Below are 13,374 nucleotides of genomic sequence, written 5' to 3' on the forward strand. Positions count from 1 at the left end.
TGACGCTGTGAAGATGGCGATAGAGCAGATGCACATACCTGGAAAACACTGACCAATCAGAGCAGACTGGGCTTTTTCGGAAGGGCGTCTTAAAGAGACAGGCGCTAAAACGGAGCATTTCAGACAGAGGGCGAATACAGGTATATTTAGACAGACAGTATGTTTTTTAACGTTAAAATACAAATAAACATAAAGAAACATGTTCTAGTTGAAACCCCAACTACAAGCATGAACCTGAAAATGAGCATGAAATGTCCCCTTTAAGTCAGATAGTACTGCTTAGTCTGCACTAGATAATCCCATTAACAGTATATATTTTGTATTTGCTTATAGGAAAATGTATCCATGTATACTGCTGTACAGTATATCTCACTGGATATATGCCCTTTGCTGTGATTTTCCTCTCTTTCACTAGCCCCTCCTCTTGTATCTCAGAGAACTGCACCCTACACAGGAAGCAGCATCAACCTCCTCCCCCATCTCCTCCCACCTCCCTCCCTGCTTCCACTACAGCTGGAGACACCTGTAACTCCTCGCCGTCCCACGAGCCCAAGGAGAAGCGTGTGCACTTCGACCTGGAGACCCTCCACAGCTACCGCCTGCGCACACACACCGCCTCGGTGCGCGGCAGGCCCGGTATGGTCGGCCGTCCTGGCCTCGGCCTGGGAGGGTGGGGGCTGGGCAGCCTGGGGTGTTTTACCTCGCCTCCACAGATTAGCCTCCATGTTAACGGGGGGCCTGTCTCTTCACTGGCTTCCGCAGGCTTGGTGCTCACTCCCCTGGGCAGCAGGGCCGCTCAGACCAGCCTGTGGGAGGGGGAGCTCCAGGACCTGCAGGGGAAGATCGAGACGTTCCGCAGCCAGCTGAGAGATGCTCTGGCCAGGAGAGCAGAGATCCAGAGCAGCCTGGAGAGAGAGAGAAGCGGACTTGTACGCAGAGACACCAGTCTGGAGAGAGAAAGGGACAGACAGAGGATACAAACTATTAACACAGACAGAAGTAGCTCGACTCAGCCCAAACTCCCTGAGAGAGACAGGACCAGCCAACTGCAGACCCTGAACAATCAACAGTCAGGGAGGGCTAACCAATCAGGCGGTCCCGGGACTTTGGAGCACGGGCGGAGCAGCCAATTAAACACAGTTAACAGTTTGGACAGAGGCAGAGCCAACCAGATACGCTCTGTCAACACTCTGACTGGAGAAAGAACTGTCCAATCACGCACTTCCACCAGTTTGGAGAGAAATCGAGTCAACCAACCAGGCGCCGGAAACATAACCGCCCAATCGCGGAACACTTCTAGCCTGGACAGACAGATGGTTAACCTATCACGCACTCTGAACACTTTGGAGAGGACAAAAGCCAACCAATCAAGTGTAAGCAGCGGGACTTGATCGTCGTTCCTGACGTGTGGGATTGTGGAGGGAGTAGCGCAGTCGGTACTTGCATAGCCGTGGGAAGATGGCTTTGTTGGAGTTGGATAAAGTTTAGGGGACGCTTGCTGGATAATGACCGTATATGTTAACTCACACCATTACTTACTGCAACCTAATAATTTTCACACTCAGAATTATTTCCGCACTCGCTTAAAAATTACAACTAAAAAGACTTTAACAAACTAGTAAAATGTCTACATCATCCATGATATCATAAATAAGCAATGTAATCTTTGTGGAATGAAAGCCAATATAATTTCAGCTAAATCTCAGAAGAACCAGCTCAGAATAAACTGGGATTAGCCATGACAATATGGGTAATCTGACAGCGCTAAAGTTACTGTGCTTGTTGGGGAGACCTGTGGTTCACAAGAGGAACCATCAACCAAACACAAGCCTATCAGCTGAGTAAAAATATGACCCGTTTCACTGGTTAAAGAGGCCCGCAAGCATACAGAGATATCAGCGACGAGAGCACAGGAAAATCAAAAAACAACGATCAAAACTATCTGAAAATACACATGAAACATCTGTGTTAACCGAGTGCCAGACGCTGGAGATAACGATGCAAATAAAACAATATACTTTAAGTAATTCAAGTAATAATTTCCCAAAAAATGTGAATGATAAAGGAAGAAAACTGTGACGAAAGAGTGGTACAGACCTGAATCGATGTACCTAAATATCCCGTGAAATTTAAAAAACAAAAAAAAGCATTTTGTGTGTTGATAACCTGTATCCTTGTGTGTATTGTCCCGCTATCAACACTAATACCGCTGTGTCAAAAGCGCATTTTTGGATATTTTTATAGCAAAATCCCACCCTCATAAAATGTGTCAGAACTAAAAAGGTGTGAGCCTCTCCCAAACAGACGCTTTGAGATGGTAATTTTCCTCTGTGTGTGATGGTTCCTGCATAAAAGCGGATACTAAGGCATCAAAATGCACTTTAATGTGTTGTTATACTGTCTGTAGTGGAATGGATTCAAGTCATTTAGACCCAGATACACACTTCAAGCCCATTTTATGGCTGCCAGGTGTAGTTAACTCAAAGTATCATGCCATTTAAATTGTTTTTTTCCACATTGTGTCGTTATGGGCAAAGGACATATACAATACAGTACAGTCTTTCATAAAGGGCAACGCCAGTGTCATGAGGGGTATAACTCAGTCTGTGAAAACAGTAATATAATGTCATCTGTGGCTCTGAAATGAGCTTTAAGTCTGAGAAAACAAATCCCTGATGACAAGTAATAATTTGGAGACTACACAGCTTTGTAAAAGATCTTTTCTTAAACACAAAGCTGTATTTAAGTTGGCTTAACCCTCCTCCACATCAAGTGTAATAAAAAGATGCTGTGGGGAAATGTAGGATTCCTTAGGGGATCCCATTGGGTAAACTCACGACCCCTAACTAAGTGACATATTTTATGGATCTTTCATATTATATTCAGTGCATGAAAATAACAGAACAGCTGATAAACTTTACAATTAACCCAAATAGTGCAGGAGGTTTGTGTAAAGTGATTTGGATGAATTTTGAGCAGATTATTTTACTGTGAATATTACAACAGACATGAGTTTTACTATTATTTTTAGGAACTTTTAATATAATTCTGTCTGTTTTATGTATTTCTTTTTAAATTTTAACAATCAAACATACATTATTTTTTTGACAAATTCAGTGTTTTCTTTTCCCTGACGCTTGGCCATTGTTCCATTAGCTCTTAGGTTGTTTAACTGCGTACTTTTCTAATGCAGGATGAGGCTGTTTAGTAGAGAGGGAATGTGTTCAGGTCTTATCCTGTGAAACCTTTTTAAAGTTTATATTTTAAAACATAATCCAAACTTTAAGAAGAACAATTTCATTTAGTTTTCTTCACAGAAATGAATTAAATGCTGAGATATAGGCCAACTGTATATATCTTTTTCTTTTATAAAAGGTTGTCTTGCACCCTTTAAAATCAAGAAGTCCTCACTATCCCCCCGTTAAGCTTCGGCTAACCCTAATGGGGTCGGGACCCCTAGGTTGAGAACCAGTGCTATAGACTAAATGTCAGGATTCTTGTGAGTTCACTGAACTTTATGGAACTGCAATACTAAATCACTGCAGTACCCCTTTAATTAAAATCATGGCTCTTTCTTGTATAGTGTGTTTTTTGGGTAGTGACCCATCCCAGTAGTTGCAGGACTACATTAACATGTAATGTGTCTATCACTAGCTGCAGCAACATGGGTCAGAGGTGTGTTATTTGGGTGTCCGTGTTCAAAACTGTTTCCATTTTCTAAAGTGTTGTAGTGTAGTTGTAGCTGTTGTCTATATCAGCGGTTCTCAACCTGGGGGTCAGGAGAAAAAAAATAAAATAACACATTAAAAATAAACCAACAGGGATCACCAACCTGATTATTCCGGTAGATCACGGATTGAAAAGTTTGAGAACCACTGGTCTAGGTTGCATAATTTTAAAGATGGCGGTTCTTTATATCCCCTTCAGGCTGTCTTTAATTACAATCCAACATCGTGTTTACATGGAGCCGTGCAAAACAACAGAACAAAATTGCAATCTCAAAGTCATTTCACCGAACCTTTAATTATCACCGTCAACTCAAAACAGTTGCGTATCTGCCAGTAAACAAGTGCCATCAATTTTGAATGAGTTTGCTCACCCTGTATTCATTACTGGAGGAACTTATCATGAGTCTGGCAACAGTGACGGTACTGCGCATGAATTCACACTGATTACAGTTTACTAGCTCCCTGCTGATCTGAGTGAGCTCCGATAGATGAGACCTCAAGCTGCTTCTTGTTTTGTTTTTTGTAATCATTAAAATAGATGTACATTTTTACACCGTTTCCACTCAGATAAAGCATATTTTTTTTGCTTTCTGCTAAAAAAAAGTGAAGTAAGTTCAATGACGAAGAGAGAAGGCCCTTCAGAGGTCGACTATATTGGGACTCAGTTATTCAGTCAACCACCAGAGGGAGCTGCCTCCCTGCTTCCCGCGGCTATGGACAATGGAGAGTTTATGATTGAGGTTTTATTCCAACAAAACAACTTAAATAAAAATGACAGACGGAAGTTGTTGTTCTCATGCAACAGAGCACCTGGGGAAATAAGGCCTTTATGAAATCACTCCGGCACTATACAATGTCACCTAAAAGTATTGTGATACTCAATCTTTAAACAGGTGTTGGGACTTCAAACGGCCCACAGGTCTGAGACGCAGACATTGATATTACTGAACCAGAACTTGAGGCTTTTATGACGGTACCGATGTACATTTAAACGTTTCAAACTTTGCTGTGGTGTGAAGTGGTTGTGTTCACATGCCATGGTGTCTATGAGAAGAAAAAAATATATATTTTAAGTCTTTAACGAGAGAGCGAGAGAGAGCTTGTGCTACTGGATATTTAAAGAAATACTTTTAAATTTACCCCTTATAAAGAAATTGTATCAGCATATTATTGAATTTTATCATAATGATCATTCTCATGTTTTGAAATAAACATTTATATACTTATTTACTTGCATTATCTCATGTTTTCAGTGTGAACTGCAGAAAGCAATGACAATTCAGCTTTGACCTCCTAAGGATAATACGCTGTAAGTGAACTCAATGAGCACATTGTCCAAATCACTTTCACTTTCATTTAAAATCCATTAATCCACTAATTTCATTGCATATATGTGTGATCATTAAATCAAATGTTGTTTTAATGATTTTTGCAGGTAGAGTTTCATCCAAAATTGTCAAGGCCACTTCATACGTGAGTACAAGAACACTAATTTCCCACAAATGACACTGGCGTAAAAGTCAAAAGCGCCAATATAAAATGTGTTATTAAGCACTGCTGTGTGGCTAAATGTGCAAGATCGTGGCCGTTTCAACCTCTCAGTTCATCACAAGTGTAAAACAGAACATCTGCCCCAACACTGATGAGCTTTAATTGGTAACGAGTTACTGGTGTGAGACGGGTCCCAGTAAAGTGTTGTCAGGTTCTTAAAGGAACATGATACCTTTTGCTGACAATAAAAGAAATAGTCGTAATTAATGTTAATAATTAAAGGTAGGGTTGGTAGTGCTGTTCAAATAAATTTTTTGTTATATTTTTTACATCCCAACAGCAATCAATAAATCAAACGCTCTGACAAAAAACTGAAAACCCAGTATCTGTGGCTGTTACAGGACTGTAATAAACCTGTCCGCCCATTCTCATTCCAAGGCTGTCAAATACCGACGCTTTGTCAAGGCCATTGGCGTTAGATACAGCACAAGGCACGCTTTAGCGTCAATATGAGACGCACTGAGCATTAACTACAATTCAAACCCATCCGCATCAATATTAACGCTAAGGAAAAGTGCGCCAGGAGTGTGGTGACGTAGCTTTAAGAGCGAAAAGACACACCGGGCAGGAGGGGGGGGGGAGATAGACGGGTTCAACAAACATAAGGCTTTCATCCAGGAGACCGCTGTTCGTGTCCTGTGCGTTACGTTACAATCCGCTGTTCGTTTGTGTCTCGTGTTCGCAACGTTCAGTTTCATTTTCACTGTACAAACGTAGTAGTTTTTAGCCCAACCATGTTGTTTTTTCCTAAACCTAACTATAGTAGTTTTATTGCTTGTACCCAAGCACGTATTTTTGTTTACCTCACAACATTAAGCTTGTGTTTACTGCAACCGAAAAGTGACGCCAAGGGCTCATTAAGCACGTGTTTACTGCAAGAGGAGATATGACGAGTTGGGATGCAAATGGTTGGCAGTCTGACCGTGCACTCATTGCGCGTCACCGGTGTCTTCCACAAGCTGCTAGCTTTCCAGCTGTGAGTACTAACAATAGTCATGTTTACGTTCATTATGATAATTTTTGGGGGGAGTGGCTTTGGAGGGAGGCCTGAAGGGACAGACTGTTGTTTGGCGACTTTCTAGATTTAGGGACTTTTGGAGCTAGGACTGCTAGCTACTTTCATTAGAAAAGAGATGGCAACACTGGGCTGGGTTTTTACAGTTGTGTTTTTCCCCTTTGGACTTGCCTTCCCACACCTGTAACCTGTTAATGACTATTGCTCATCCAGTATAAAAATGTGAAAATGTGCTCCTGTTCTTTTTAGCACTTGTGAAGATCAGAAGGGGGTTGAAAGATCTGCTTTTTGGGGCACAGCCATTGTGCATTAGTACATCAAGTATTGCAAAAACGCTGGACCTCACCACTTGGGTCTCCAGCAGAAAAACGAGTACTGAATCACTAGTGTTTGTGTGAGCATTTTGTTGTTTACAAGCTCTGTATAATGCAGCTTCAAAGGGGCAAAGCCTCTGCTCCGCGCTAATGCTTTAGGATTCACCGTGTTGCACGGTAAAGCTGTAGCATTACGTCTAGTGGAGAAAAGAAAAATAAGTTGCAGCAGCTCTAAAGCTACTGTATAAGTCAACTTTAAAGGTGCTTTATTCCATATCCAGAGCATTAATATAGCAGCAAACAACTATTTGCTACGTAAAGATAAAGAGGGGGTAATGTCTACCTAAGCAGAGAAGGAAATCACTCTCCCTCTGTGTGTGTTGTAATCAGAGCTTTTCCATGCTTTGTTGACAAAGTCGGGCCGGACACACGTGCCTTTTAGTGCGTGTGAGCGTGCCCCACTGGCTAGCTCACGGCTGCCGCTCTGCACTGCTCTCATACGGCGGTTACAGCTGATAATGCCTTCCCGACCCACGACGTCGATGCGGAAGCGTAGCGCCCTTCCTCCTGTTCCCCCTCAGGTTAACACCGTTAGATCTGTCAGCACTGCTCGCCATGTTGAGAGGCAATAAATATGCGCTCAATTTCACATTTAGCACCTTTAAAGATCTGCGACTACCTCTTGCAATTTTAGGACAATATAAATGTGAACATTTTGACAAACAGGACAGTCAGATACTGCTGCACATTGAAATGCACGGTGCGATACAATCCAGAATAGCATCAGCTGTATTAAAGTATCTGTCTTGAATGAGTAAATCTACACACACTATAACAAAGTGTTCGCATAGAGCACTTAAGATACAGTATGCAGGACTTATGGATGATTATGGTGTTTATCTTGTCTGTATCACATTGTAATTTATTGAAATCCATCTTACAAAGTGATATCTACTATAATTTACATTATACAAGTCCAACCAAAGTAAAATGTGGGATTGCGGCACAAAAAGTGAGGTGGGAATCACAGGTGTTGTTGTTTGTTGGCAAAAACCCAGAGACTAAGAGATGCCTTTGTTCCTGAGGAGGAGGTGTGAGCACCACTCCACCTGAGGGTATAATAGTATCGTTTAACTTGTCATGTAATGACAGCTTTCAACCACACAGAGGCACTTGAACCCGTCCCTACAGGCACGTGAATGTAGGAGCGGAGATACCTGCAGACAATCAGATTATGGATATTTCACTGGGAACGTGTGACAGATACATGCGCTCATTTCCAATCATTTGATCTAAAATATAGCAAGCCATGTATCATCTGAGTGTGTGTGTGCGCCCCTCATGTAGTCAGTCACACTTGAGTCACCCCATGTAGCGGTGGCCTAGATAACATAGCAGAGCAAATCATTGTTACACATTCCATCTGTATTGATCCATAGTCCTGTGTGTTTTCTTAACCACACAATCATAGTTACATTAATACTCTTTTAAAACGCCATCTAACACTGACAATTGAGTGCTTAAATGAAATGTGACACTTGATGAAGGAAGGATGGAAATTGATACCACAAAATAGAATTCTCCTGTACAGATGAGAGCTAACAGCCTGTGGGATGTTTGAAGAGGATGAGACAGAGAGAGAGAGAGAGAGAGATGGGTGTAGCATGCTGATGATTTAGTGCCGGTGCATCGACCACATTGTATGAAGTGAAGATAATCGCACGGTGATAAAGCCAATCAATCACATGTTCTCTGCACTCGCACGTGGTTGGATTCTCCTTGTTGTAATAAAATAAGCAATGGGCTCTTTGTCAGGTGACGGGGTGCACTGAAGGGGTTGTTAAAAAAAATCAATTGGAATCCAATTGCAAAATTGTGGGCTTTCATAGATGGATGTGTCGACATGCAGAGATCTACCCATCATGCAACACTATATGAAGTGTGTGCCTCAGCCTGCATTTACTATATGTGCATGGATGGATGTGTGTCCCATGCATACCATTTGATTTTATCAAGGATCGACATTAATTGGTGCCATAGCAACCAGCTAATCTTCCTGGGGTACACATTCAAGCACATGCAAACATATTAAAGCTGCAGTAGGCAGAATATTTTTGGCATCATTGGGCAAAAATTCCATAATAACCCTTCAGCATATTGTAATTCAAGTGTTATGAGAGAAAACTAGACTTCTGCACCTCCTCATGGCTCTGTTTTCAGGCTTTAAAAAATCTAGCCAGTGACGGGAGACTTTGGCCAATCACAGGTCATTTCAGAGAGAGAGCGTTCCTATTGGCTGTTCATTCAACGGAGGCAGCTATCAATCACTCCCGAACTCCGGTCAAACTAGGCAGCGCTGATCAAATAGGAATCAATATTCTGTTACGGTAATGCCTATTTCTCGCCTCAAATATTTTCAGAAACATCTTGTAGTGTACTGTTTAGCTGTAAAATGAGAAAGTTTGCTCCGGATGGTGGGCGGTGCTTTGTATTTCCTCAACTGATCTCAACATGGCAGCCGGGTCACAAACTTTCTCATTTTACAGCTAAACAGTACACTACAAGAGGATTCTGAAAACATTCTCTGAAATGACCTGCGAGTGGCCGAAGTCTCCCGTCACAGGCTAGATTTTTTAAAGCATGAAAACAGAGCCAAGAGGAGGTGCAGAAGTCTCTCAGAACACTTGAATTACAATATGCTGAAAGGTTATTATGGATTTTTTGCCCAATGATGCCTAAAGCATTTTGCCTACTGCAGGTTTAAACATTACAAATGTATTGAATGATGACCTATTCTCAACTGTAAGACAGGAGAGGCCCTCGTGCATATACAATTCACGTTGGATCCATGCACATGTGCTGCATGTGTGGGTGTCTACATGAGATGGAGATGGTCTGCCTTTTTTGCTCAGACTAAATAATTGGGTCACATGTTTTGAAGAGCAGTTAGGAAGAATTTTAATCAAACTTAAGAATCCCCAATGTACATCCCTCCGGCGATCAATTACCATCCAACTGCGGTTAATAGTAAAAAAGAGTGCTGATTCAGTGTTAAAGAAAATACAATTGTGGCGATTTCTGTATCTCAGAGGCACTGTTACTGTGGCCAAATCCACCATGTTGAGAGGCGCATAAGTAGTCTGTGGGAAGCAGAGAAGAGTGTTCATCCACCTCCACCTCACATGGCTCCCTCCCTCCCTCTCTCTAGTGCTTTGTCTAGTAGGTAAATAGGAGCCAGGCACTGTGAGTGATGAGTTTATTAGCTCCTGCCAGCTGTGACCCACCCTTGGGTGTTATTGGTGGTGGTGTTGGTGGTGTGTGCGCGTGGTGCTGTCAGGGTGGTGGGGGGGCCCTGTGCAGGGAATGAGGAAGGGGGGAACAGAGGAGAGACGAGGGAGTACCCCATGAGAAGCAGAGAAACTCCCTGGCAACCGGAGACAGGATCAACACTAAAATGGGGCACCACCACCCTATTCATCTAGCACCGAGCAGCGACACCGAGCCAAATGACAGAGACTGAGAGAGGAGGAGAGGGAGAGAGGAGAGTGGGGGTGATGGTGGGGGTGACGGTGAGGGTGGTGGGTGCTCCTGTGTGTGCAAATGCATGAATGAGTGTAAAAACCATTGGAGGTTGGTCAGCAGGGACTTCCTCCTCCTGCTGCTCTGCACAAATTAGTCTGCACAGATTATTAACATGCACTGTAAAAAAAAAAGTGTAAAGTAACAGAAATTTTCCGGCAGCAGGGGCGCCAGAAAATGTCTGTTAAAAAACGGAAAAATACTGTCCGTTAATTAACATAAATAAACTGTAAAAAAAAAGAAACAGTAATTATCTTTATATAATTAGCCTTTATTACTGTAATTTTACAAGAAATATTTTACTTTTAACATATATTTATTGTTAGAATAGTCATACACCGTAAATCTAAGACCATTTACATATAAATCACAAATTAAACATGTAATTTTACGTTGCAAAACCCCCAAATTTACATTAACTCTCAGAAGTTTTGCAAAAAAAATCTGTATTTTTACAAATATTTTTAGAATTCCATGAAATCCTTTTCTTCCGACATAAATTAATTGTTAAAATAGTCATAAACCTCTAAAAAACAGAATAATTATCTTTTAAAATGATTAAGAAAAGCTTAAATACAGATCATTACGATTGTGATTACAAAAATACTGTATATCTAAGACCATTTACGTATAAATCACAAATGAAACATGTAATTTTTACATTTTTTTCTGTCATTTTGAAATACATATAAAAAATGTAAAATTTCTCGAAAAAAACTGTAAAACAAATAGGTTTTTTTGCAAGTGTCCCTGCTAATGCATCACCAGGTTGTAACAATGATTGACATGAGAGAGGAGGAAAAAAATGTAGTGAGAGGAAAACACGTGGGTGCTAAATGGATCACTTTTAAGCCCCATTAAGAATTGATAACTGTGGGAGCTATAGAGATATAGATCTCTTACAGGGAGCATCTTCAGCCACCACGAAATGTACACCACAGACACACAACCTCCTGCACAGCAGACTCTCTCTGATGTTAATTGCCGCAATGTCATTCATGATGAGTCAGTGAGAATCGCAGAGGTGTCTGTGAATGTGCTTCTTCTCAACGTGGGGGCTATTAATCGATGCGTGCGTGCGTCTGTGCTTGTCCACGAGGGAATCCAAATGCACCACAGTGGTCAGACGCGTGCCACACCCTTCTAGAGTAAACAAAAGACAGACAGGGTGACATGTGAGCCACCACAGTCTCCATCCAGAGGGGTCAAAACAAACGCGTCTGATGGAGCGAGCCTATAATATCATAATTACAGTGAAATTGGCTCCTCCAGCTCGTAGATGAGAGGTTATCTTAAAAAAAAAAAAAAAAAACGCCCCCTCGATCGCTTTTACGCACACATGCGCATTCCCAAAATCTCCCCCCTTTGTCTCTGGTCTCTTGTCTCACGGTGGTAGCCCCGAAACAGGAATTCAGCGGGTAAAAAAGGAGGAGAGAGGAGTGTGCATGTATGGACCAGACTGTCTCCTCCCCCCACACACCAGAAGCGCACACACACACACACCACACTCTCTCCTCCCCCTTCCTCCCTCCTCCTCCTCATCCTCCTCCTCCTCCTCCACAGCCCCATGCCTTTGTGTGTGTGTATGTATGTGAAGCTGGACTGCGTACCCGAAAACCTTTTGCATAGAGAATAAGCTTTTTTTTGGGGAACAAATCTGTGGAAAATCTGAAAACTTGCAGGTGCAAGAGTAAAGGAGGAATTGGACGCACGTGAATCTCTTCACTTCTCCAAAAGAAGCCAGGGAATATAGGAAGGAAGGAAGGAGGAACCAGCCAAGTGCCGCAAATTGGACTTTTCCACCATCAGCATCTCTCTCCTCCTCTCGCCTCTCTCTCTCCATCCCTCCTAGGTCTCCCCTACTTTACTCCCAACCTCATTCTCCCAGTCTCTCCTGAAGGCATCCCAGAATAGCCTCAAACACACACACCGGAGCGCTCTCTCTCTAAAATATTAGTGGAGGAGGGTGTTTTGGATTTTGGGGGTGACGCTGGAGATGGATTAACAAAAAAAAAAGAGGAGGTGCACCGCAAAACTGGAGCATAACGCACGACCACGCCGGGGGGGAAGGGGGCGACGGGACTCGGTGAATTCACGGAGCCCCCGGGACAGAGGTGAGTAGAGCCTGCTCAGGCTGTCCGGTAGCTCTTCCTCTCTCCATGCATGCATGCTTTCATCCTCCAGCAGCAGCTAAACCGACCGACCGCTCCATCCTGGATGAGAGCTGAGAGCTGCTGAGAGGCGAGCAGGGAGAAATCAGCACATGGTTTTCACGTTCATTATTGATGATCTCATACAGCAATCTGCTGATTTCTGCTTGTGCTGGAGGAGCTCTGTGTTACCAATAGCCTGTGTTCCTTTATTGTGGCTCTTTTTGATATAGTAGCTTGTTAAAAATCTAACCTCCAGTATAGGAGAAAAACAGCATGTTAAAACAAAATGCATGTTCAGAAATAAAACATGTTTTCCCCTCCACGAAATCATAACTATGTTATGCAGCTTATTGAATTTGTATCAAAATGCTTAAAGAAAATGAGCTTAAAATGCTGGTTTGATATATAAGTGAGCTATAGGAGAAAGGCAGCAGTTAAAACAAAATGCATGTTCAGAAAAAAACATGTTTTCCCCTTCCAGGAAATCATAACTATTTTATGCAGCTTATTGAATTTTAGGATTCAAATGCTTAAAATGCTGGTTGAATATATAAGTGAGTGATATAGGAGACCCTCCTCCTCCACATGAAGGCGAGCATATGGCCCTTTATGTCTCTGTGGCTGTTAAGGGGCCCTGCAGTGGACATCATGGCTTTGCAGATAGCCACAACTAACTTAGTTGATGGATGAGTATAGCCAACATGGTGAATGGAAAAATGGATAAACTGTACTGTTACACTTTATGTTCACCTCATTTTATTCATTTTCAAGTTCATGTTTCCATGGGTCATAATGAGAGCAGTGACTTTACACTGACTGTATTTGAATGTTCAGTCCATGTGGCTCCATGTCAGGGCTATACTATGCCATATATATGGTCATATTGTAAATACTATACAGAAATCTTTGCTTATACCTATGTGGAATCAACCAAAATGTTTTGTTATGGCAAATAATTATGCTTTTTTTTGTTCTGATTTGACAAAATTCAAATTCATGCTAATGGAAAATAGGACTGCCACTTTTCCGTGATT

General features: G+C 42.1%; 2 protein-coding genes across 5 annotated transcripts in view; both read left to right on the top strand.

Annotated features, from left to right (window-relative positions):
• Positions 1-4,949, top strand: part of LOC141783318 (glutamate receptor ionotropic, NMDA 3B-like) — an 87,377-nt gene extending 82,428 nt beyond the window's left edge. The window contains exons 12-13 of one of the 3 annotated variants that reach the window (XR_012597249.1): positions 436-636; positions 763-891. Coding sequence is in view for 2 of the 3 variants with exons in the window: in XM_074660553.1 (XP_074516654.1) it covers positions 416-1,391 (976 nt within the window). In the remaining variant the exon portion in view is untranslated. Of the gene's footprint in view, positions 1-415 lie in introns of all 3 variants that reach the window. The other 2 variants (XM_074660553.1, XM_074660554.1) reach the window with 2 other exon arrangements.
• The window catches only part of LOC141783319 (phospholipid phosphatase-related protein type 3-like), a 33,299-nt gene continuing 21,253 nt past the window's right edge, over positions 1,329-13,374 (top strand). The window contains exons 1-3 of one of the 2 annotated variants that reach the window (XM_074660556.1): positions 1,329-1,373; positions 4,982-5,037; positions 5,164-5,201. The gene's annotated coding sequence lies outside the window, so the exon portion shown is untranslated. Of the gene's footprint in view, positions 1,374-4,981; positions 5,038-5,163; positions 5,202-11,510; positions 12,302-13,374 lie in introns of those variants that run through there. The other variant, XM_074660555.1, reaches the window with a different exon arrangement.

This window comes from Sebastes fasciatus, chromosome 15 (assembly GCF_043250625.1).
Source record: "Sebastes fasciatus isolate fSebFas1 chromosome 15, fSebFas1.pri, whole genome shotgun sequence".
Lineage (NCBI taxonomy): Eukaryota > Metazoa > Chordata > Actinopteri > Perciformes > Sebastidae > Sebastes > Sebastes fasciatus.